This window comes from Piliocolobus tephrosceles, chromosome 2 (genome assembly GCF_002776525.5).
Source record: "Piliocolobus tephrosceles isolate RC106 chromosome 2, ASM277652v3, whole genome shotgun sequence".
Taxonomy (NCBI): Eukaryota; Metazoa; Chordata; class Mammalia; order Primates; family Cercopithecidae; genus Piliocolobus; species Piliocolobus tephrosceles.
Genome location: NC_045435.1, coordinates 42,414,715 through 42,440,161, shown reverse-complemented (window position 1 = coordinate 42,440,161; position 25,447 = coordinate 42,414,715). Strand labels below are relative to the sequence as shown.

General features: G+C 54.3%; 1 protein-coding gene across 2 annotated transcripts in view; it reads left to right on the top strand.

Moving 5' to 3' along the window:
* UROC1 (urocanate hydratase 1) overlaps positions 1 to 25,447 on the top strand; it is a 39,134-nt gene that overhangs the window by 12,023 nt on the left and 1,664 nt on the right. Inside the window, exons 4-20 of one of the 2 annotated variants that reach the window (XM_026456397.1) lie at positions 602 to 661; positions 981 to 1,109; positions 1,273 to 1,334; positions 3,111 to 3,177; positions 3,278 to 3,421; positions 4,998 to 5,086; positions 7,013 to 7,160; positions 7,642 to 7,742; positions 8,073 to 8,252; positions 8,797 to 8,894; positions 9,525 to 9,597; positions 10,784 to 10,905; positions 12,835 to 12,905; positions 16,385 to 16,483; positions 18,800 to 18,899; positions 19,986 to 20,067; positions 24,830 to 24,929. In XM_026456397.1, coding sequence (XP_026312182.1) covers positions 602 to 661; positions 981 to 1,109; positions 1,273 to 1,334; positions 3,111 to 3,177; positions 3,278 to 3,421; positions 4,998 to 5,086; positions 7,013 to 7,160; positions 7,642 to 7,742; positions 8,073 to 8,252; positions 8,797 to 8,894; positions 9,525 to 9,597; positions 10,784 to 10,905; positions 12,835 to 12,905; positions 16,385 to 16,483; positions 18,800 to 18,899; positions 19,986 to 20,067; positions 24,830 to 24,929 — 1,725 coding nt within the window. The remainder of the gene's footprint in view (positions 1 to 601; positions 662 to 980; positions 1,110 to 1,272; positions 1,335 to 3,110; positions 3,178 to 3,277; positions 3,422 to 4,997; positions 5,087 to 7,012; positions 7,161 to 7,641; positions 7,743 to 8,072; positions 8,253 to 8,796; positions 8,895 to 9,524; positions 9,598 to 10,783; positions 10,906 to 12,834; positions 12,906 to 16,384; positions 16,484 to 18,799; positions 18,900 to 19,985; positions 20,068 to 24,829; positions 24,930 to 25,447) is intronic. The other variant, XM_026456398.1, reaches the window with a different exon arrangement.

Below are 25,447 nucleotides of genomic sequence, written 5' to 3'. Positions count from 1 at the left end.
TTATTTTAATATGTAATCTATATAAACATTATTAATGAGATATTTTACATTGTTTTTCATCCTGAGACTTTGAAATCAGGGTGTATCTATGCAAGGAGCAGAGCTGAAAAGCCACGCATGGCTGGTGGCCACCATATTGGGTAGCATGGATCTGGCCCCTTATGCCTGTCTTGGGCACCCTGAGCCAGTCTACAGAGCAGCTGCCCACATTTGAGAATGGAATGTCTCTGGGGTGTGTCCCTGCATTCCTTGGGGGAGATATGTTGCCAGAATGTGACCACTTCGCCTAGTAGGTGGGAACGCCCTAAACCCTGGCCCTGGCCCCAGGCCCTGGTCACAGATCAACCCCGCCTTTGACCCCAGGCTGAGTTCCCACTATGACCCCAGACCCAGATCCGCCCCTAACCCCAAGCTGAGCCCTTGCTCCAGTCGCATCTGGGGCCAGTGTCCTTGCAGATGTGTCTGTCTCTGGGCCTCACACTTCTGGCTTCTCTCCTTGCCCCATTGGGCCCCCAGGGGATGAGGGCCCTTTCTCTCCTTGTCTGCGACTCCATAGGCCCTTCCCAGGCCTTCATCTCAGATGACCCTGCGTCTTCCTCAGTTTCCCCAGGAGCTGGTGACTTACGGAGGAAATGGGCAGGTGTTCAGCAACTGGGCTCAGGTACTGTGCACTGTGTGACCTCGCCCCCACCCCGGCCTTTCCCCTAGTCTGGTCCTCTGGCCTAGGAGCTTACAAACCCATGGCTCAGGATGCAGGCCTCTGCGTCCCTGGTGCCTGAGGCTCCAGCATTGTAGACTGTGTGGGGAAATTTCAGGTTATAGGAATGGGCGAGGTGGTGTTGAGGGAGGCACCAGGACCACTGGAGTGGAATGGAGACCTGGGGGCCTGCGGGAACTGTCTGGGCATGGATGGTGGTGTGGGGCTGGGCGTGGGGTGCTGCTTCCGCTGACAGAATCCCCACGCTCTGCTCCTCCCCCAGTTCTGGCTGACCATGTTCTACTTGTCGAAGATGACAGAGGAGCAGACTTTGGTCATGTACAGCGGGCACCCGCTCGGTCTCTTCCCCAGCAGCCGCAGCGCCCCCCGGCTCATCATCACCAATGGGATGGTGGGTCCTCAGCAGTGGGCACAGCACCTGCCCAGGGCTCCAAAGAAAGGGTGCTGACGCCAGAAAGAAAGCCCAGTGCTCCAACGCTGTGCGTCACCCCCTGGGCTCTGTGCTCGCCCTCCAAGACCTCAGTCCCTCTGTCTGCCCCCATCCTCTTCTCCAGGTCATTCCCAACTACTCCTCCCGGATGGAGTATGAGAAGCTCTTTGCCTTAGGAGTAACAATGTAAGTCGCTATTTCAGTCTATTTACACGGTGTTTCCCTGTTAGCCATGGGTCATTATAAAACAAAATGGTGATATTAAATACAAGTTTGGAAAGACATAGTCACAGAACTGTAGCATAATTGATTTTATTTTTATGCATTCCCTAGTAATTTTATGTATATGCTTACAAATTTTATATTCTTGAATGCAAGAGAACCTACAATTTTAGATCCTGCCTTTTCCCACATTTTATTATGAACAATTTCAAACATACAGCAAATTGACCGAATTTACAGTGAATACCACCAACTTTTTGTGATGAATGTGCTACTTACCATACTCACTTTATCATGTGGCTGACTATCTGTCCCTCTGCCTCTCCATTCATTCGACTTGTTGTTTTGGGGGAGTTTTTTTGTGTGTGCATCTCAAAGTCAATTGTAAATATTACTGACTAGAAGTCAGTATTTGTTTACAGTTTTTTTTTTTCTTTTGAGGTGACACTTGCATGTAATGAGATGCACACATCTTATGTGCACCACATTTCGGGTTCTGACAAAGTGTGCATCTGTGCAACCAAAACCATTAGGCACAGAATGCTGCCAGTGCCCCAGAGAAGTCCCTCACGCACCCTCTCAGGGAATGAAGGCTTTTCATTTGTTACAGAGGTAAGGCAAACTATTTCTTTTTCTTTCCTTTTTTTCTTTTTTTTTTTTTGAGACGGAGTTTCACTCTTATTGCCCAGGCTGGAGTGCAGTGGTGCGATCTCGGCTCACCGCAACCTCTGCCTCCTAGGTTCAAGTGATTCTCCTGGCTCAGCCTCCCAAGTAGCTGGGATTACAGGCATGTGCCACCAGGCCCAGCTACTTTTTTCTATTTTCAGTAGAGATGGGGTTTCACCATGTTGGCCAGGCTGGTCTCAAACTGCTGACCTCAGGTGATCCACCCGCCTCAGCCTCCCAAATTGCTGGAATTACAGGCATGAGCCCCAGCAGCCAGCAATGCAAAGTATTTCATCAAGCATTATAAATGGAGCTACAATGAAAAGGAGATCCCTCTCACATCCTAGATTCTCCAGTTGACAGTGTCTCCTGTGTTCCTCCAAACACTTTCTATGCAAGCAGACTTGGCAATTTAGGTGGTTAGACCATTGGGGTCGGCTTCTGTGCCTTGCCTTTCCCACCTTCACAAGAGAGCTAGGAGATCGCTGTATTTCAGGAAGCAGATCTCATGTATTCTTCCTTTACCTGCAATGTTCAATTGCACTAATTTATTGAACCCTCTTGCCTCCCAATCTGGCTTGCTTCCACGGCACAGTGCAGGGCCCTGACCCTCTCTGCCATGTGGTGTTTTATGGGTCACATAGGCCGCCACTCACTTCTCTCGTCTTTGGTTGGAGGGGCATCTCAGCAGCTTCAGGTCTTGGCCCCTGCATGTCAAGTTGCGGTGAACATCCTTGTGTGTGTCTCTGCCTGGCATAAGCATGTAGTGTGGGCATGCTGTGCACGTCCAGCTGGAGTCCATACGGCCAGATATTCCCCAAAGCAATTCTTCGCCAATTACACTACAGTTTTTAACAGAACAGAATCTGCTTGTAAAATGTCTGGGAGGCGAGAGGGGACAAGGGTGTCCATAGCCTTCTTGTGTTGTCTGTGCTCTCTATATTTTACGTAAAGGAGAATATATTAATGCCTCTTGGGTAAATACTAATTTTCAGCCTCCTAAAGGGAGTGGCTGGGAGGACCTGGGCCTGGCACTGGCTGAGCCCTGGGCTTGGCTTCTCTCCCTGTGGTCAGGTACGGCCAGATGACAGCAGGTAGCTACTGCTACATCGGTCCCCAGGGAATCGTCCACGGCACTGTGGTGAGAGATGGGGCCACGCCTGGCTGTGGGCGTCGCAGCATGGGGGTTGGAGGGGGCGGGCTGCAAGTGGGCAGTGATCCCCTACCTTTTCTCCCTGCAGCTCACCGTGTTGAATGCTGCGCGTCGGTACCTGGGCATCGAGGACTTGGCTGGGAAGGTCTTTATCACCTCTGGGCTCGGTGGAATGAGTGGGGCTCAGGCCAAGGCCGCAGTTATCGTGGGGTGCATCGGTGTGATAGCAGAGGTGAGTTGGGGGCCTCCTAGCCTTCGCTCCTGCCTGCCTCCCTTCCTCCCTCCCTCCTTCCTCCAGGATCGCTCACACTACAGACCCCCTCTTCTCATCCTTCCTTGCCCAGCCCACCCTTGCCTCCTCCACAAAGCCCCACTGGACCTCACTGGGTGGGTTTCCATGGCGACGTAAGCTTCCTGCCTTCAAAGTGCCCATCACCCTGCATGGGTAATGCCTGTCGGCTGCCCTCCCACAAAACTCTGACCACCTATTTATGGGTGTAGCTTTCCTGTATCCCACCGCATCACTGGAATACAGATGGGAGGGAATGAATGTGTGTGAATAAATGAACTCACAGACTCCCCACCTTCAACAGGTGGGGAGGCAGACAGGTCACCCTCCATAGAGGTGAGTACAGGCAGCTTTCCCTCAGTGGCCCCATCTTAGTTATTTGAGTTTCTATAAAGGAACACCTGAGGCGAATTTATAAAGAAACGAGGTTTGTTTGACTCAGTTCTGCAGGCTATACAGGAAGCATGGTGCCCACATCTGCTTCTGTTGAGGTCTTCGAAAGCTTCCACTCATGGTGAAAGGTGAAGAGGGTCTGGTGGGTCACACAGTGAGAGAGAGAGAGCAGGGAGAGGAGAGGGAGATGCTGGACCTTTTAAACAACCAGCTCTTGTAGGAACGAACAGAGCGAGAACTCAGTCATTACTGCAAGGACTGCATCAAGCCATGCATGAGGAAGCTGACCCATGACCCAAACACCCCCCACCAGGCCCCATCTCCAACACCAGGGATCAAATTTTAGCGTGAGATTTGGGGGACAAATATATCCCAACTATAGCAGGCTCTCATGTTTCTTTGGTGGGTGCTAAGGAGAGGAAGGGAAGTCGGAAGTGGAGGAGGCAAGGAGCCTTGAGGCAAGCCTTGGCGATAGGTGCCAGTGGAATTTCCACTCAGTTGATGCCAAACCTACATCATACATACCTGTGCCTGTTAGGAGTGCACTGAGCTGCAGGTAACAGGAAACTTACCTATAGGGGCTTGTATAAATAGGGTTTTATTTTTCTCATGTAACCAACAGTGTTGGCATTGGTTTGGCAGCTCAATGATGCTACTATCTCTAGATCTCCTTGGGATTCCCTTGTAGAAACAATTGCTCCCCCCACCCTAGCCATCCTATCCGTGTTCAAGACAGGAAGAGGTGAGAAGGGAAGTGGCTGCTACAACTCTATTTTATCAGGAAAGTCATGTCTCCAAACCCCTTCTTTTATCTTGTTGGTTAGTCTTAGATGAAATCGATGTTCTTATCTGCAAGGGAGGATGGAGATAGTGGACAGGTCCTTGTGATTAGCTTGGATGTAGATTATCTCCTGGGGCTGAACTGTGTCACCCTGAACCCTACCTGGGTTCTGCTGATAAAGGAGGTGGGAGAAGGAATAAATAGAAGGAGGGCAGCTTGTGGTGTCTTCCCTGAGACTGTGTTATAGAAAAGCAAGGGACCTAAGGGAGATGTCGCCTTCCTAGCTGAGGATGATACACTTAGGGAAGATTTGTAACTGAGTGTCCCCATGTTTCATGGTCCCAGGTGGATAAAGCAGCCCTTGAGAAACGCCACAAGCAGGGCTGGCTGATGGAAGTGACTGACAGCTTGGACCGCTGCATCCAGAGGCTCAGGTACAGTTCCAAGCTTAACTCCAGACACCTGACACCTGGCACATGGCAGCAGGAGACCACAAGAGGACCCCCAGGGGGCAGCTTGGTGTGGGCCTGCTTAATGCCCGACAGCTGGCCACATGTGGGCACCACACATACATGCACATGTACATATACATGCACACAAGAGCTGACCCGCGGGTGGTGATAGGGCAGAAGCCTCTGGAAGGGCCTCCAACATTCCTTCATTGCCGGCATGGAGGCAGCCACTGGGCTGCCGGCTGGGTGCTCAGACACGGCTCTGACAGGCTTTGGGCAGCCTTCTTGGGGCTCCTATGCTCTGCCCTGGTTCTGCGAAGCACATGTCTTCTTTTCCCTGCTGTGTGGGCTCGCAGAACCGGCCTGGCCCGTGATAGGGGCTGCCCTGTGCTGTTGCAGTGGCGAGCCTGCGAGGCGTGCACTCCCTCCCTGTGCTCCAGGGCAGAGCTTCGCCCGTGGTGCTGAGGGGTGGTCAGCGGGTTTCTCTGCCTCACCCCCAGGGAAAGTCTTCAGAAGTATTTCAGTGGGACGGTGGGAAGACTGCCCTGGGGGCTCCTACTTGGATGCCACTTTTGAAGCATCCTCTCAATTAATTTACTGTGCAGAGCAGAGTCCTGTTACGGGAAGACACATTGGTGCACTGGTTGACCACCTGGCTTCGAGTAGAATCTCCGCAGGGGCTTAAAAGCTATTTCTGGTGAAAATGTAAACAAAATTTGAGAAATGATGCAGTGAGCTATTTTGACCTAGATCATCCTAAAATACCAATCCAACCACACTGTACCCTCTTTAGAACTCTCAGATAATTTTTCGTCAATGATAGAAGAAATTCTACACTCCAGGTGTGCTGTGAGGAGCTTCCCTGACCTAACTCCCATCCCTATTCAGGCCGTTTAGCATCCTGACTGTGTGCATGTACACACACACACACATAAACACACACACAAAACACATGCACATACATGTAGCCACACAGACACACACACATACATACAGACACACATAAACACACATACACACATACACAGAGAACACAGCACACACATGCACACATGGTTACATACACAAACACACACAACATATGCATGCAAATAAACACACACACATAGCATAACACACAAGACACACATAAACACACACACACAGACGCACACATAAATATAGACACACAACACATGCATGCACACACAGGCACACACAGAGTGCACACAGGCACACACATAAACGCACACATACACACACATAAACACAGACACAGGCATACACACATGCACACACAAACACAAACAAGTATAAACACATAACACATACACAAACATAAATACAGACACAACACACACATGCATACACACAAGCATGCATAAACACACAACACATATGCACACACATGCACATACAACACACAATGCACATATATAAATAAACACATAACACACGTACACACACAACAGACACGTATGCACGTAAACACACACAAACATGCATGTAACAAACACAGAAATATATACACATAACAACACACATGCACACATACATAAACCTGTGCAGAGACACACAGCACACATAACACAAACACATAAACATACAGATGCACACAAACACACACACAAACACACAGACACATGCACACACCATAAACACACACAGACACACAAACACACGTACATGCCCACAATATCTGTTCTCACACACATGCATACACATATGCATATACATGCATATATACATATATATGTACACATGCATGAACATCCACACATGAACACACACACATACACGTACATCAAAATCAGTTTAAGGAACTGCTTCAAGCAACCTGCCTGCCACACTTCCGCAGCCCCTGAGCTGGGAAAGACCCACGGGAATGGAGTGAGCTCCTGAGCTCCCAGGAGCTCACGGTTCCCACAGGGTCGTTGAGCTGGGATTGCAACAAGCCCCGGGTTGGGCCGGCCCCCCTGTTGCCCTGCGACTGTGTGTCCTTTCCTACCTTGTCGACCTTGCACCCCTGGGGGAGGGGAGGTGCCTGGCTCCCTCGGGCTTCTCCAGCCCACTCCCGGTGAGCGTTCAATCTGCTGTCTCATGGGGGCCACACCACCTTCCCTGCGTATTGCTGCTTTTTGATACCGCTACTACCTGCAAGTCCTGTTCAAATCTTCTGTTCCCCAAAATATGCTTTGATTTTTCTTGTCCTATTTTTCCGAATAATTTTGGGAATCATCTCTAGTGAATCCTGCGACTCTGGGGCCGCCTTGATGAGTTCTGTAATGATCCCTGTGGAGGTCCCACATCGATAACCTGAATTCCACAGATCGCCCAGGCAGTTTTGCCGCTGCCATGTGGGTTTTCTGATCTGGGGCATTTGGGTCTGGATTTTCCCTTTATAGTTTTGTGTCCTGAACAAAAGTCGGGGTCCTGCAGGCATGCTGCATGGCCCAGCCCCATGGTCCCCACGCTTGCACATGATACCTCTTGTGACCTCCTGGGTCTGCCCCTGTGTGCAGCTGGGGTGCAGGTGTGTCCGGGGCACCTATGCATAGGTGCGGGGGGCACCTGTTCTGCTCTTGTGTCCTTCCAGGGAAGCAAGGAAAAGAAAGGAGGTGCTCAGCCTTGGTTACCATGGCAACGTGGTGGCGCTTTGGTGAGTGGGGGTTGGGAGTTGATAGCCAGCTTGAGACCCCAGATGGGCCCCCCTGAGCAAAGACCCCAATGCTGACCAGGAGCTGCTGGGACACAAAGCTTCGAGCCTCAGTTCAGCGCCACCCTTGTTGGCCCCCACCCTTACCCAAGCTTGGGGCGGCCGTCCCTGCTCTGCCCACAGCCTTCCTGTAGGTTCTCTTTCCAGGGGAAAGCAGGGTCTGGCTCAGGCTGTGCCTGCTGGATTTGTGAATGGGAAAATGTGCCCGGCTGGCCCCAGACTCTGGGCCCAGGCTGTGTGTGGCTTGCACTGACCACCCCATGGCTTCCCCAGGGAGCGCCTGGTCCACGAATTGGACACGACGGGGGAATGCTTGGTGGACCTGGGGTCAGATCAGACATCCTGCCACAACCCGTTCAATGGCGGCTACTACCCCGTGCAGCTCAGCTTCACGGAGGCCCAGAGCCTCATGGCCTCCAACCCTGCTGTGTTCAAGGACCTGGTCCAGGAAAGGTGCTACTCGGGGTTGGGGGTGGCAGAAGCATTTGGCCTGGGCAGACTACCTTGTCCTGCTCTGGCCGCCACCTGGTTCTCCAGCAACCAGCTGTGTGGCCTTGGCAAGACATCAGCTGACCTCTCTGAGCCTCTGCCTCCACCCATCAGATGGAGTCATGACACACTTACCTCTTAGCAGTGCAGGGGGACAAGCTGGAGTGACATTTGTTGATTGCCCAGTGTAGTCCTAGCATGGCACCGAGTAGATGCTGGGGTGTGAGACTTTTCTGGGGCATCTGTTTTTCCCCAGGGCCTGATGGCGTTGGGGACCAGGAAATGCTTGTTTAGGGAGCTGCTAGTTGGGCCTTGAAGGGTGCAGAGGTTCCAAACAGATGGCAGGGGCAGGGGCATTCCAGGTGGGTGGGTCCAACCCAAGGAGCAGGGGCAGTCCAGGCAGTAGGGCTGGAAGTTGGCGGGGAGCATGGCAGGCAGTGCTGTGTGTGCCATGTGGGGGCGGCCCCAGGGCCTCGCAGCGGTGGTGCTGACCCATGGCTTGTTGCAGCCTGAGGAGGCAAGTCTCAGCCATCAACAGGTTGGCCAAGGAGAAGTTCTTCTTCTGGGATTATGGCAACGCCTTCCTCTTGGAGGCCCAGAGAGCAGGTAGGAGGGAGGAGGAGGAGGGAGGGGCCACAACCCTGGGCCCAGCCTCTTGGGCCAGTGCCTCTGGCTCCCACCTCACTCGGAGGCTCAGCCATGGGTGGCTCAGCTAATCCCCACTGAGGCTTCGCTGTGCCTCTGCCAGGCCTTCTGCATGCTGGCCCTGCCAGGTGGCTCAGCCTCTCTGGGCCTCAGTTTCTCCACGTGCTTTAGGAACATAAGGAGAGCAGGTACAAGACTCAGGCGTAAGCTCCAGTCCCAGAATTGCAGCTTTCCTTTTCCGTGATGGAAACTTCCTTCCGTAAAATGGGCAATTCTTTCACGGGGCATGAGGTTCAAAAGCCACAGTGTCCGCGGTGGGAAGTCCCCCAACCCTGTCCACCTCCCTGCAGGTGGCGGGCTGTGGCGCGCTGGAGGCTGATGCGGCGTCCATGGCAAGCACATGCATCCTGTGCCTGGCCACATAGATGGCGGCAAGCCGGCCACATCTGCCCCTGCTTTTCTCTTCTTTCACTTGAAAAAGACCTCATGGGTCCTTCCCCAGCCTCCCACTGGGCCCTGTGTTTAAGTTGCCATCTAGGGTGGCCGTGGGTGTCCTGCCTTGGGTAGTGACTGTCCAGGCTCTGCCCACAGGAGCGGATGTGGAGAAGAAAGGTGCTGGCAGGACAGAATTCCGCTACCCTTCCTACGTGCAGCACATCATGGGGTGAGTGACGGGCAGCTGCCACATCTAATGTGCCCAGTGCTGCCCCGTCCCCTTCAGGGTCTGGGTCCTGGGTATTTAGGTTGGAGAAGCCTCAGCCTCTGACTGCCCCTGAGGTCATGCGCTGAGACCTCCACACCGCCCCAAAGTGGCCAGGCTCCGTTCGTGGGTTTTCCACCACAGACAGGCAGGTGAGGAGGAAATGCAGATGAGAGACACCTCCTGCAGGGCCTCAGGGAGAACAGGGGGCTGCCGGCCCTAGAGGCCGAGACCACTTCCTGGCAAACACCTGCCCCTGAATGGTGTGTCTTCACAGGCCCTCGTGGGTGTGTCTTCACAGGCCTTTGTGGGCAGCTGATGGCTGGATCATGAAGCCCAGCACCTGCTGTGGCCCTGGGGGTCGTGGGCCTCTCTGGCCATGGGGGGCAGGTCTGGGGAGGGCCAGCAGCCCAGGACAAGCAGGGCATGAGGGCAGGAGCCAGAGAGGAGCCTGGGTGAGGCTGAGAAGTCTGGGCTTTCTGCTGTGGTGGGAGGGGCCACGTGACTTTTGGAAGATGTGCCAGTCCTCAGTGGGTGCCACGTGGGATCAGAGAGAGATGGAGGTGTGAAAGGCAAATGCCACTCACCGTCAGGCTCACTATGGGGTGCAGAGGCGGGAGGGGCTGAGCACTGGCAGCCGGCACTCTCCGGAGAGGGAGGGCTGCCCAGGAGGAGGTGCCCCCTGGCCTAGCAAGTGCAGAAACCCAGGGAGGGCCCAGGCCGTGGCATCCTCCCCCCAGGACAGCCCTGCCCTGAAGCCTGCCTCCTGGGAAGATAAGCTCACCTAGGCCGAATTCCCCAAGGCCACCGCCCCAGGTTGACTCTCCTCTCAATGTGACTGTCACTTTTAGGCGACAGATTTTCTTGTCATCTGTAACAGCAATTGGGGGCATTTCTGTTTGCCCAGGTCCCAGCTTCCGGTTCCTGCGGCTAGAGATGGTACAACCAGGAGGCAGGGATGGAGGGCTGGGGGCACTGGGACACAGAGAGGGGACAGGGAGGCCCCTGGAACTTTCTGTCCAATGGCAGCTTAGGGGGTTCCACACCCCAATTCTGGATGCTGAGGCCTCCTCCCTGGCGTGCTCACACCTGCACCCCCTCTCCCGCCCAAGCCAGCGGGCCCAGGGTGAGGAGGCATCTGTGCTTGCAGGGACATATTCTCCCAGGGATTTGGACCTTTCCGCTGGGTCTGCACATCGGGGGACCCCCAGGACCTGGCGGTCACAGACGAACTGGCCGCATCTGTGCTGGAGGAAGCCATCGCTGATGGAGGTGATGCTGTTGGTGGGGGTGTCCTGGGTGGGTGGCCCCCAAAGCTCCTGCCTCCATAGCGACAAGCTCCCATAGCAAGCCCACCTAGCTAATTCTGGGAGGGAACCCGGGTACAGATGACTTTGAGTCTGGTGGGTGCTCAGCTGGCAACACAAAGGGACTCAAAGAAACTTGAGTGAGTTGCAAAGATCCTGGTCCCCAAGTGTCATTCTCAGTCCTGGAGGCACAGTTCCCACCACCAAGCCTCTGCCTCCAGAGCTGTCCCGGGCTCTGCCAGTGAGGACCTCTGACTGAGAGTGACAGAAAGCCCTTCAAAGTGGGTGAAGCAGGATGGTCCAGGGCTAGGGTGGCCAGGCAGCAGTGGCCGGGGCCAGGGTTGCTGGGCAGCGCTCAGCACGCCACGGTCCCTCTCAGACCCAGCCTCCCCCTCCACGTGGCCAGGGCAGTGCTGACAGCAGTGCTTCTAGTTCCTTCTTGCTGCCTTCCGTGATGAAGCTGCCTCCACATGCTCCCACCAGCCTTCCATGCCTGCCAGGTCCACAAGGGTCTCCTCTGCATCAGGGTCCCCCAGTTCATCCTGGGTTTTGCTGATGCTGAGTGTTGGTTCCGCTGGAGGGTTGTGTTTTTCCATGTCTACATGGCCCGCCTGGTTTTTAACCAACCTTTGTTCTTGTTGAGTGGGTCTGACATTGTTATTTCATGGTTATTTTATGACATTTCCTCTGTTGTTGCAGTTCTTACCCTGGTCTCTCTGCAGCTTTCCTGCAGGTTGGGTGGCTTTTCTGTGTGGGTCACCAGCCTCCGCTGTGTGCTTCACATCTCTAGGGCCCGTACCCACCCTGCTGCCAGCCAGGTTCGGTGGGCTGGGCAGGGGTCCAGGTTACACAGACCCAAGCAGGAGAGCCAGGCAGAGGGGAGATGTGGTCACCTGTGGAGGAGGAGGCGGGCAGGGGCCCAGGCAGGAGGGCAGGGGAAGCAGGGGCCTTCTCCTGGGGGTCTGGTCAGATGTCTCCTGGGCTTCCCTGGTGTGAGAACAGCAGGCAGCCAGTGGGGAATGACCAGCCCTCCAGAAAGAAGCCCTGAGCTGCTGCACCCGCGAGGACCCTGGTGTAAAGACTCCAGGCCTGGCTGGTTTCCAGGCATGCTGACCTAGCTCCACGTGCCCGCAGCGCACACCCTGCGGCATCTCCACCGGGCAGATACTCATCAACAGCTGTGAAGTCACAGGAGTGAGGGCTTTCTATTACCTTCATTTTTAGTATAATTTGGTAAAAGTGTGAACTTATTTCAAATTTTAATGATATTTGTGTTAACCACTGGCTCACACAATTTCTGGAAAATTACCAATCTGCTTTCACGAGCTGGTCAGGCAGGCTCCCGTGCCCCCTCACACACACACATCCTCCGTGAACTTGGCCAACTAGCTCCTACGTAGGCCAAGTTTATTTCCACCTCAGGGCCTTTGCACTGGCTGTTCCCTCTGCCTGGAATGCTGTTCCCTCAGAGCTTCCTTGTCCGGTTCCTTCCCAGCCTTTAGACTCAGCTTGACGACCACTTCCTCAGAGAGCTCTCACACCCACCACCCTGGCAGCCCCTCACCACGGTCCTGTGTTCCTCACAGCCCACAGTGGTCTTTGTTCCTGGTGCCTTGCTCAGTGCTGGTGTACAGTAGGCACTGAATAGCTATTTGTGGAGGGACCGAGTGCATCAGGCAGTGGGCTGCACGGCTGTGCATTAATTCATGGGACCATTGGCACTGCTGGTCCCCAAGTTCAGAAAGGCAGGGGTGGGGTGGAATGGGCTCCCTCACCTTGTGTCCTGGCTCAGTGGTGGGCTCAGGGCAGGGTCTGTGCTGAGCTGAGCAGCCTGCCTGAGGGCCGGTCTGTGCCCCTGGAGGGTCTCTGATGCCTGCTCTCCTCTCCCTTGCAGTGAAGGCATCTGTGAAGCTGCAATACATGGACAACATCCGCTGGATCCGGGAGGCCGCCAGGCACCGGCTGGTGAGGGCCCAGGCCTGGGGGAGGCTGGGGTGGCTGTGCTGTCAGGAGACTGCCAAAGGTGAGGTGCTGCCAATGGGCGCTCAGCCTGGTCCACAGCCTCCAGCTTGCCAAGCCCTGAGAGGGTGCACACACCAGATCCCGTGTAACTGTTTGTGCCAGCCCCATGGTGGCCACACTGGGAGGGGAAGCAGCCCAAGGGGCTGCTGGAGAAAGAAGCCCAGGGCCTTTAAAGGGTGGGTTGGGAGAGGACACGGAGAATTTGGAACCCTTGTGCACTGTTGGTGAAATGGTGCAGCCACATGGGAAACAAGAGGAAGCTTCTGCAAAAAAAATCAAAAATAGAATTACCCTATGACCTAGCAATTCCACTTCTGGATGTGTAGCCCAAAGAATTGGAAGCAAGGACGCAGAGAGATACTTGCACGCCCATGTTCACAGCAGCACTATTCACAATGACTAAGCTGTGGAAACCACCCAGGTGTTCACTGATGGATGGAGGGATAAACAAAGTGTGGGTAACCATGAGATGGAATATCTCACACAGAAGGGAGTGCTGACACACGCTACAACATGGATGAACCTGGCGGACACCATGCTAAGTGAAAAACCCCGTCACAAAAGGACAAATACCACATGGTTCCACGTCTATGAGGTCCCTAGAGCAGTCAAATTGATAGAGACAGAAAGCAGAATGGTGGATGCCAGGGGTTGGGGGATGAGGAATGGGGAGATGGATGGGGCAATGGTTTTACATTATGAATCGACTTAATGCCACTAAACTGTGTACTTAGAAATGGTTAAGATGGTACATTTTATGTAATGTATATTTTATAATTTAAAACATAGAGGGGGAAGTGGCCTGGGGCTCTGGGGCAGTGACCAGAATTGGGCAGGTCGTTCTTCATCCCGTTACTCAACAAATAGAGGCAGCCCGGCAGAGGAAGGAGTTTGGGCTCTAGAGCCAGGGTGCCTGGACCTGAGCAGCCTCCCATATCCTCAGCTGTGTAACCTGGGGTGAGTGGCTCAGCCTCTCTGAGCACCACACCATCATCTGCAAAGTGGAGATGGCAGTGGCAGTGTTTGGAGCAGGCCCCTGTGGTGCATTGTGGGGCTGAGCTGACAGATGTGTCTTACCCAGTTTCTGCTGGGAGTGTGTTCGGGAAAGAACCAGCAGGGAGGAGTGGGTGGAGCTGCCTCACACAGAGTGGCCAGGGAAGGGGTCCAGCATGTGCATCCAGGTCTACATGCAGAAAGGGTGGCAACCACGTGACAATTGGGTGAGGCAGAGGGACCAGCCCGTGCACAGGCCCCAGCCCATGCTCAGGCCCCACAGTGGCAGCAGGCTGGGTGTACTGAGGACAAAATGGAAAAAAATGTGGGCATTTTGTTCATACACCTTTGGCCATGGACCGTGTCTGAACTAGTGGGTCTTAGCCCAGGAGTCCCAGGGCCAGGAGGCGCCTGCCCCCATCCTGGGCTGTCTCATCTGTGCGCAATGGTTTGCATTTGTATCCAGCCTCAGAGCCCCCATGCCAATAGCATCTCTGTGGCGGTGAGGAGTCAGAGATGCCAAGGCCAAGACTTGGAGGCTGAAGCTGCGGAGTCAATGCAGAGATGGGGTGGAGAAGAGAGGGGGATAGCCTGAGAGGATGCCAGCATGGCTGAGAAGGGGCCTCGGGAGGTGCCAGAGTTGAGGGTGTAAGGGGTGGAGCTGCAGCTGGAGCTGCCAGCAGGATGCGTCCGCTTTGACTTAAAGCTCCCTAGCGATTGTGTGCCTCCTGATACTTACTGTTGTTCCTCTTCTGAACGGGGACTGCAGAAGGTTGCCTTTAAAAAATTTTTGATTTATTTTCTTTTAATGTACACTCTTGACAAAGTGGGCAATCCTATGTCAGTTCCTCGCCAATTTTTTTCTGGATCCAAAAAACTCTGAAAATCTCTGCAGTGCTGATTCACACGAGTAGTTTTTCCGAAAACGATTTGAGGCAGCTGGTGTGAGTAAAATAAGGCTGTTCTCTAGGAGCCCATGAGGGAGGAAGAAGCAGCTAGACTCACTGTCCCGGCCAAAGCTGAGCTCGCGGCCAGGTGCACAGCTGCCTCTGTGGCCGGGCCTTGCCGCCTTTTACCGGCTCTGCCGCCTTTTAACTGGCTCCTGGTCGAGCTCACCAGCAGCTGGGGCAGACACCTGCATCTTCTTTGGAGAAACCAGGGTTCCTCAGCCTCGGCGTACTGACATTTGGGGCTGGATAAATTTTCTTTAATTATGGTAAATTATACATAAACATAAAATTTACCATCTTAACCATCTTTGCCATTTTTGAACGTGCAGTGCAGTGGCTTCAAGCACATTCACACTGCTGTGCAGCCATCACCACCATCCATCTCAGAGCTTTTTCATCTTCCCAAACCAAAACTCTGTCCCCATTAAACACTAACTCCCCATTCTGCTCCCACAGACCCTGGCACTCAACAACCTCATATAAGCGAGATCACAAGTGTTTGTCCTTTTGTCCATCCATGTTATAGCATGGATCGGAATTTCCTTCCTTTTAAAGCTGAATCACAATCCACTGTACAGACAGACCACGCTTGGTTCATCTGTGCACCGCGCTGGACACCCAGATCGCCTCCATCTGTTGGCTGTTGTCATTGCTGCTGTGAACACGTGTGTGCACATACCTCTTGGAGTCATTTGGGGCTTCTTCTTCATCATGGGGGCCGTTGTACAGTGTTTAGCAGCATCCGTACCCATGCCAGTAGCACCCAAAAATGTCTTCAGTCATTGCCAAATGTCATCCGGCTTGAGGACCGCAGAGCTACACCGTGACTCATTTCATGCGCTGAAGCTTTGTCTCCCGGGGACAATCACCTGTTACTGCCAAGACAGGCAATAACTGGGTGGCTGGGTGGCTGAGCTCCTGGGTGCGGCAGGCAGACAGCCAACCTGCGGACAGGTGGCTCCACCTCTCGGGGCCGTGTCCTCATCTGGAAAATGGACCTTATGATGAGGATGACAGTATCTTCCCATAAGACTCACAGCCGAGAGGCTGCGTGGCATACTGAAAGTGGAGCAGGCCAGATGCAAACTTGCCCTGGGTGGTGTTGATGTCATCACTGTGGGATGGAGCAGGAGCAGTGCTCACAATAGGTAACCTCCCTGGAGCACAGATAGCTCAGGGGATCCAAGGCCCCTCTGGGGATAATCTGGAATTGGGGGAAGATGTCTGGGGGCCCAGACTGCAGTGGACATGTGGGGCTGGTGTGGCTGTCTAGTGGGCTGAATGTGGGGGCTCACCTCAGGTCACAGATTTGAGAGCTACCACGCACCTCAGGGGTCCTCCTGGACCTTGTTAGAGAGGCACTCAGGCTGCCAAGGGCCATGTCCCACAGTGGAAGTGCTGCCTGCGTCTCCCTGCACCATCAGGTCCTGGTATTGCTGCCTGTGTCAGCTGAGACGCCTGTCGCCCTTCTCTCCTCAGGTGGTGGGCTCCCAGGCAAGGATCCTGTACTCAGACCAGAAGGGCCGTGTGGCCATCGCTGTAGCCATTAACCAGGCCATCGCCTGCAGGAGGATCAAGGTGAGGTGTCCTGTGCTCCAGGGGAAGCATCCCTCAACCTCTTCCCACTGCCTTTCCTGCCCTGGGCCTTCCCGCCTGTGCCTCGGCTGCACCCCACAGCCTTCTGGGTGGGAGGACACCCCTGTTGGGCCTCGGCAGCCCAGTGCTCAGGAGCAGTGGACCAGCCCCTCCCGGGAGCTGAGGCCTCCCACAGCTGAGGCCCAAACTTCCCCCTCTTTAGGGAGATCAGGTTTCGCTGAAGGCTTTGGTCCCTGGTACCAGCTGAGTAGAAGGGCTCTATTGGGGAGGCAAGGGTGAGGTGGCCGTAACGGGGTGGTGGGAAGCAGGGCCTGGAAGACCAGGAGCAGTGCTCGAAATAGGTAACATCCCTGGAGCATAGGTGGCTCAGGGGCTCCAAGGCCCCTCTGGGGATAATCTGGGATTGGGGGAGGTGTCTGGTGACCCTGCTCTGTGTGTGTCAGGCCCCATCGTTGTTCCCTCCGTGTGACCTTGGGCAAGTCCGGGGCCCTCTCTGAGCCTTGGTTTCCCTCTTCTGCGAAAAAGAATAAAAAGCGTATGTGTGAGGACTGAGTGAGTCAGCTTCCACAAAGTAACTTTACACATCTTTATGGAACTCCCTTTTCTCAAGCAATGGCAAACTTTCCTAGCTTTTGCTCATTTTGCTCCCAATCAGCCAGGCCTGCCTGGAGGATGGAACCCTTGGCATGCTTGCTCCGAGGAACTCTGGCTCCTCCTGCCACAGAGTTCTTGTGGGCGTCTCTCTTTTCAGAAGCGCCAGGAATGTTACTGGTCAGATGTAAGACAGGCATTGGGACAGAGGTGTGAGGGCCACCCTGGCATGATTCTGGGGGTGGCACCGGCAGCAAAGGCAGCAGCCAGCCGTGCTGGGCACAGCCAAACACACCCACCCAGTGCTTCCTGGAAGCCCAGGTGTTCCCGGGGACTGCTAGGAGGTTCTAGGCGCACTCGCCCCGGGCTGCGGTCAGCTGGCTAGCAGAAACGGGTCAGTAAGCATGCGTTCATTCACTGGACAGTGCTAGGCTGAGCGCGGCCGCTGTGCAGCATGTCTTAACCACCGGGGACATAGCAGAGAACAAGACAGACCTGTGTAGTGTGGTGAAGGGTGATTGACGCAAAGCTGAAGGTACACACTGAGACAGGGTTTCAGAGGGTGAGGAGCGGCATGCAGGATATGAACATGGCGAAGAGGGGTCGTCAGGACAGCCTCTCTGAGTTGCTGACATTGAGCTGAGACCTGAATGGCCAGAAAGTGTCAGGATATCTGAGGGAAGGTGGTTTCATTACACAGGTGAAGACGTGGGAACAGGCCTGGCCTGTTGAAGGAGGGAAAGGTGGGCCTCTTCATTCAGGAACACAGGGCATCCCAGGCTTTTGGCAGGATGGATCCTCTGGCACAGGGGGCCTGTGAAATTTCGGGATCCCCTGGGGAGATTGAGAAGTTCACGCCCATCATCCAGCCCTATCTGCTTTATGGGACACTTGGAAGAAAAGTTGCCAGGGCCTGGTGATGGGAATAGGACTACTTAGCTGGAACAGCTGGGCTGCTCCCCAGGTACACTGCGAACCAGGTACTGACCTGCCTGCTCCCCCTCCTGACTGAACTGTGCAGAGCCAGGCTGATTCACTCCCTGTGCCGAGTATCATATGGCTCCCCCTACCCCTTCTCTTTAGCCAGGGTTCCTCCCAGTTCCTTCACTCTGTTTCTTAAACTGCCAGTTAGAACTCATTTTCTTTTCTCTCTCTTTTTTTTTTTTTTTTTTTTGGAGAAAGTCTCACTCCACATCCCAGGTGGGGTCGCAACTCACTGCAACCTCCCCCCCCCAAAATTAAAGTGATTCTCATGCCTCAGCCCCCTGAGTAGCTGTGATTACAGGTGTGCACCACAACACCCGGCTAATTTATGCATTTTTAGTGGAGACGGGGTTTTGCCATATTGGCCAGGCTGGTCTCAAACTCCTGACCTCAAGTGATCTCCCCGCCTTGGTCTCCCAAAGTATTAGGATTACAGGAATGAGCCACCGTGCCTAGCCAGGACTCCTTTTCATAGCGGGCCTGCCTGTGCACAGCATAGGGAGCCAGCTGACCTGCCCTTAGCCACAGCCCTACCTGACCTCCAGGGCTGCATGACATCCATCTCGCCAGGGCTAAGCAGCAGCCAGCTACCTCTCCTGGGTATCTGAGCAGCCAGAGAGTCCTGGGGAACAGGGAGTGCTGCCAATGAGTGTATTCCTCAGCCTTTACCAGGCAGCCATGGTGGACATTGTTGGCTGACAGCTTCTGTCCTTCCATGCACAGGCGCCGGTGGTCCTGAGCCGAGACCACCATGACGTGAGTGGCACTGACAGCCCCTTTAGGGAGACCTCCAACATTTATGATGGTTCTGCCTTCTGTGCAGGTGAGGAAGACGAAAATGTCTTAAACTTTCATTTTAGATTTGGATTTTATTAAAAATTGATGCATTCAGTCAGTCACAATGTTTCAAAAGATGTTCTGGCATCTGAGAGGCTCAGCATAGAGTGACCAACCCAAGACTGAGGGATTCTGGGATGTGGGACTTCCAGTTGTAAAACCGGCGAGTGCCAGGCACACCGGGCCAGCGGGCTGCCCTGGACGTGGGTGACCTTCAGGCTGTGGGCAGCCTGGGTATCTGAGCAGCCAGAGAGTCCTGGGGAACAGGGACTCTCTGTGAAGGTCTGTGACAGACCTTCAGGCTGTTTCTTTACCTTTCCAGATCCTGGAGCTGCATTTCTTGCGTTTTTTGGCTCCTGATCTCTTCCCCATCTTCACAGCCCAGCACCAAGAGAGGGGGATATTCTTAGGGTTCTCCCTGATCTTCTCTGTGGCACCCATTGGGGTTTTGAGGGGAAGAGCCTGCAAGAGGGTGCAAACTCCTTTATCTCTGTCCACCCAGGGGCTCACGGTCTCAGGCTGGCCCGCACCTGTCCCTTAGCAATGTGTTGACCACTTACAAGGTGACCGACTTGGCCTCTATTTCTCTCTGCAGATGCTCTCACTCCCCAGGTTTCAGGTTGGATGGTTGTCCTGGGACCTCAATTCCCTAATGGGGTCAAGGGAAGCCATTCATTTGCAGTTTGCTCCTCTGCCCCCATTTTTAAGAGTAGGAGTGACTCTCTTTGGCACTCTGCTTATCTGAACTAACACTGGTTCCACATCCCTTTTAATTCTTTGTTCCCTCTGCTTCCGGAGTGCTTTACCTGGCGCTCAGTGCTGGAGAGCTCCACCATGGGACAACTAGGCATGTGTCAATTTCTCCCGCTCCAGCTCTGGCTCTGCCAGCACACATGACGGCTGCTGTGAGAGGCGCCGTCCCTAGGGCCTAGCTGCCACCCCATCCTTCCAGCTGAGCAGTGCGGGCTTAGCCAGAGGGGCCTGCCGATGCCCCCACCCGAGGCTGGCCTGACTAAGCCCGGTGCCCACCCAGTGCAGGGGGTGATGAGCGGAGGCATCTCTATTTCCACAGACATGGCTGTGCAGAACTTCGTGGGAGACGCCTGTCGCGGAGCCACCTGGGTTGCCCTTCACAACGGAGGGGGCGTGGGCTGGTAAGAAGGTTTCAGAGGACAAGGTGTGGGCTCATGTGGAAGTTTTGGGGGTTCCTTTGGGGCAGAGCCAGGCTGAGGTGCCTGAAGTCCTGGGCCCTACCTCCCTGGTCACCTCCCCTGCCAGCACCTTGTGGAAAATGTGTTCCTTGTGTGAGCGGAAACAGATGACAGAACTTCAGGAGAGGACTTGCATTAGCCACCACACCTCTCTGGATCTCCCCTGCCGCATGGGTCTCGGAGGCCTCTTACAGAGGCTCTGCAAGAATGGCAGCCGCCCTCCTCATGTCAGTTTCCAGCGTGTCAGTTTCCATGTGTTCCCATGAAATTCCTGGTGCTTTCATGGCCGAGGTCTTCTGTTCCCTGCTCTAACCACCTCACTTGAGAGTGCAAGGAGAGTGAGGCTCCCAGGGCAGCTGGGCTGGGGGCAGGAGACCTGAGGTTTCAGCTCCCCTCTCCCCTCGGCTCCCAGCTCTGCCCCTGCCCGGCTGGCCTCTATGAGAAAAGGTGCCCAGGTCTGGGCTCCTGGTTGAAGCTGGATTCTGGGCTGTGGGGAGCAGCAAGGGGTGCTGCAGCTTCGGAGGGAGGACAACGCCCCCTGCCCAGCTCCATTGGCCATCTCCAAACTGGCCTCTGAGCCTATTTTGGTCGGGTCTAGTGGTCCCCTACCCTCCAGAGCCAAGTCTTGGTGGAGCATTTCAACAGGCTGGCTTAGCCTCCTGTCCTTGGAGGCTGCAGTTCCATGCTGTGGCACTCAGGTGGCTGTAATTGAAGGAAAATGTGACTAAGGCCATGTCCTTTCCGACACACGGGCTGTAGAAAGCTCCGGGCAGAAAAGGGCTGCCTGGCCATTGGGTACCTGGCATTTCTGTGCAGGATTTCCTGAGTCATTTCTGGAGGGAAAGAGAGTGGCTCTGGAGGGAAAGAGAGTGGCTCTGAAGGAGGCTAAGCAGTTTGCCCAGGGCCATGGAACTGGCTATGGAGCCGGGGTCTGACCCCAGGTTCCCCGGGATCCGTTATTATTGCTGACAGACAGCCGAAGACAGGAAGGGACGGGGCTGGGCAGGCCGAGGAAGAGGGCATACCCTGAGGGCCTTAGGGCAGGGACAGCAGGGCCAGAATTCAGGCAGACACAGTGCACAACTGACCCTGCCCTCAGGGCTCCCCAAGACAGATAATGCTCCCTGCAAATTCCTAAGTTGCTCCCCCAGGGTTTCCCCCAGACTCTGTGGACAGGGACACAGACTGACCAGATATTGGGACCTTTTACCCTGCTGCCCTTGAGGGGTCTTTTGGGAAAGTGCCACAGATTCATTCTGGGACCCATCACACTTACACATATACATAATCTAACTCGTCAGAAAAAACGTCTATCCTCCAACCATGGCTACTCCAAAGGGATGCCACTCCCAACTCAGTCCCCACCATGGCTACTTGAAAGGGATGCCACTCCCTATTCCATCCCCACTGTGGCTACTCCAAGGGGACACCCCACCCCCCGCAACTCTGCAGCGTTTCTCCTTCCTGTGCATTGATCCCTGTTTCTAGGCTGTGCACTCACCCTCACTTTCCTGGACTGACCTTCCCGTGTTTCCGCTTGTCTGTTGGCTCCACTCCAGGACAACCAGTGACAGCTGTGTGTTGTTTCTAGCCTCCTCTGTGCCACTGTCTCCTGCAGCCCCTCTTCCTGATTGCCCGTTTGCCATCTGTCTTTGTGCCATCTGCCCAGCGCTCAAGTTTAGATAGGGCACTGCTCGGCTGGCTGCAGCCCTGCATGCTCAGGTGGACGTTTGGACCACAGGCTTCAGGACAGGGCCATCTGGCTGGGCCACAGAGTACAAGAGATCAAGACAACAGCCAGGCTGTTGTTCTTGGGTTGGTCGGACCTCATAAAAGACTTTTCTGATCTCTTTTCCCTATTGGGAGGACCCAGTGAGAGGGGTGAGGCCTCCCCGTTGGTGCTGCGGCCTCACATGTGAGAGGGTCAGTTCCAGTGGCCACCGAGGGCCCGCTCAGGCAGCCTCTAGGCGGCAGGTGGGTGGGCAGCTGGGAGCCCACCTCAGGTGAGCAGGCTTCCAGCTGGTGTTTCCGACTTTACCCCTGCTCCTGCCCTCCTTCGGAGCCCCTTGGTGCTGACCACCCGCTCCTGGGGTTCCCTGGGTCCTGGGGCGCCAATAGGTTCTGCTGGTCCCTCCCATGGCCACACTGAGCTGGAGCTTTCTGGTGCCTGCCTCCAGCTTTCAGAATCCCTTCACTCGTTCTCCCGTCCCTTTCTCCTCATCCTTGTGGGTTAAATAATTCCTCTGCAGTTTTGTTGGTGAGGTGTGGGAGGGGCAAGGGTAGATGGCTATGTTCTATCCATCATCTATTATATATCTGGATACTGCCACTTTTTCACACTAAACAATGTCTTACAGTGCATCTGAAACTTGAATGTGCACAGAAATCCTCTGGGGATATTATTAAAATGCAGATTATTGTAAAAATGCAGGTCTGAGTCAGGCCTGGTAGTGCATGCCTATAGTCCCAGCTACTTAGAAGGATGAGGCAGGAGGATTGCTGGAGCCCAGGAGGTTTGAGTAAAGCCTGGGAAACATAGTGAGACACCCTCTCTACAAAAAAAAAAAAAAAAAAAAAAAAGGGAAAAAGGAAAGAAAGAAAAGCAGGTCTGGGGTGGGATGGAGATTCAGCATTTCCAGCAAACTCCTGGTGACGCTGATCCTCTGCCCCAAGGACCTCTCTGAGTAGCCAGAGCTTCCAGGGCCCTGTCTGTGCACACAGCCCTCCCCCACCCTTCCACATGCCTTCTGCGATGCCCCAGTGGACAGCCCTGGAGTGCCATAGTTGACAGCAGTTCTCAGGCCATCTGCCTGCACAGGGTAGCCTTGCTGTGCCTTTGTTTCTCAATGAGAAAATAAGCATAATAATAGTAACTGCCTTGTAGGCTAGGGGTGAAGAGGAAATGAGCTGATAATAGCTAACACTTGTAGAGTGTAACATGTGCAAGGCCTTCTAAACTATCCATATATGTTAACTCATCGAATCATGCACTTTAATACATCCGGCATTTATGTTTTTCTACTTTCATGTTTTTCTCAAAGGTACAGTTAGTTGTTCCAACACCATTTGTGAGTTACCCCAAATTTGCTGTTAATAGCAATGTGTTAGCGTTCCCATTTTCCTGGGATCTGCAAGTTCAGGGCTCCTCTGTGGTCAGTTTCCCAAGGTCACCTGAAGCTGAGTGGCCTTGGTCTCTGACCCTCTGGGATGCAGGCTTCTAAAACAAAATCTGTAGTTCTAATCTCCAAGAGGCCTCTCCAGCTGTGGGACACTGGGAGTGCTCAGGCCTGGGCATGGCTGTTGCTCCTCTGACAGATGAATGGCAATGACCTTAGATCGACTCAGAGCACCCTCCCACCTGGAGGCTGGTGGGAGGTGTGAGGGCAACCCACTGCAGGGCACAGATTGCCCAGGTGCAGGGATGCAAGTGCAGCATGGTAGGCAGCAGGGCTGGCTCACTCGTAGGAGGGGTGCAGCTTCTGGGACCAGGAATGGGCAATGCAGGTGGCTGCAAGGGGCACAGGGCACCTCTCACCGGCTTCCTGCTGAGAACTGGTTGAGGTTGTGGTCAGTAGGATTCAGGCTGAGCAGAGAAGCAGGGAAAGCCGGATGGGCCTGAAGGATGTGAGACAAGAGAAACCAGATGCACATTTTGGGTGCTGGAGGAAAAAGAAACAGATATACTGCAAGTGAGGACTAAGAGGCAGGAGGGACACGTTTGCAACAACACAATGACAGGCGTTTACAAAATCAAGGGTGCTTCTTGTGTGTGACTGAAAGCTGAGAAGACTGAGCAGGAGCCAAGGCTGGATCCTTCAAGGGCAGCAGCTCGTAGGTGGATGGCTGAGGATGAGGAGGGCCATCCCAGGCTAATGGGGAACAGCTGCAGTGCACATGTACGGAAACAGCGGCAGAGCTTCAACACACTTCTCATCTATTAGGAAACTCATCTGTTCAACTCATCTATTAGGAAACAAATGAAAACAAGAACATATCAAAAACTGTTAGAGGGAGAGAAATGCATTAATTAGAAAATCAGAAATATTGAAAATAAAGGAACTTAGCCTTCAGATCAGGTCATCAGAAGGACCCCACCATACACTTGAGGCAGGCAGAAAGAAGAGATAAGGAAGATAAAGATCATAAGGATAAAATCAGGCGGGGCACAGAGGCCCATGCCTCTAATCCCAGCATTTTGGGAGGTCGAGGCAAGAGGATTGCTTCAGGCCAGGATTTCATGGTCATCCTGAGCAGCATAGTGAAATTCCATCTCTAAAAAAAAATAGTTTTTAAAGATAAAACCAGAAAGAGTGACGACTGAATTGAGTCATACAAGACACACCAAGGGGAGTGTGCTTTATAGGGCAGCACTCTGAGAATGCAGGGAGCGGGCAGCTATAGCCCACCGGGGGAGCCCAGGAGGTTTCCATCAAGGGGTGACCTCCAATGGGTGCTGGAAGTGGGCTCGAGGCCGACGGGCCCAGCACAGGGGGCACAAGTGGGCAGACAGGCGGCAGGTGGCCACGCTGCTCTCAGCTCTGCTTGCCCACATGACTCCTGCATCCACCAGGCTGCAGAGGCCGGCAGTGTGGCGGCCCCAACCCTGATGCCGTCTCAAGCTAATGTTTCCAAAACATGGGCTTCTACCTGCTCTGTGCGGGGTTGGGCCCAAGGACTGAACTGGAAACTCCTCTGCCTCCTACAGGGGTGAGGTCATCAATGGGGGATTTGGCCTGGTGCTGGACGGTACCCCAGAGGCCGAGCAGAGAGCAAGACTGATGCTCAGCTGGGATGTCTCCAATGGTGTAAGTCAGCCCAGTCCTCGCCACCTCCTGAAGGCAGGGCCTTCAGCTGGGTGACCCCTATCCACGTTTGCTGTCATACATCATCTCCTGGGTTGGGGGACAGGGGCCGGATTCCTCTCATGACCACAGCACAGCAGCCAGGAAGGGAGAATCAGCTGAAATGGAGGTCAGGTGAGGTGATGATGGGGAGACAGGTGGGACCCAGAGAATGAGGGGAGGCTTGGAGCCAAGGCGGGAGTTCAGATAGTCTGGGTGACTAAGAGTCCCTGGGCTGGGCCCAGAGTGTGAGCATGAGGACAAAGAGGGTGCTGGCAGGAGACTCAGCCCAACTCACCAGGAGCTGCAGGGCTTCTGGCAGGGTTGGGGCTGGAGGTCTTCATCCCGGAGCAGGAGGTTTTGTCCTAAGAGATGCCCCGGCTGTGGCATGGAAAAGTGGGTTGGGGACAGGTGTGAGGACCATGTGGACAGTGGGGGCAGGGGTGGCAAGAATGGCAGTGGGGAATGGTGGAGGAGGCATG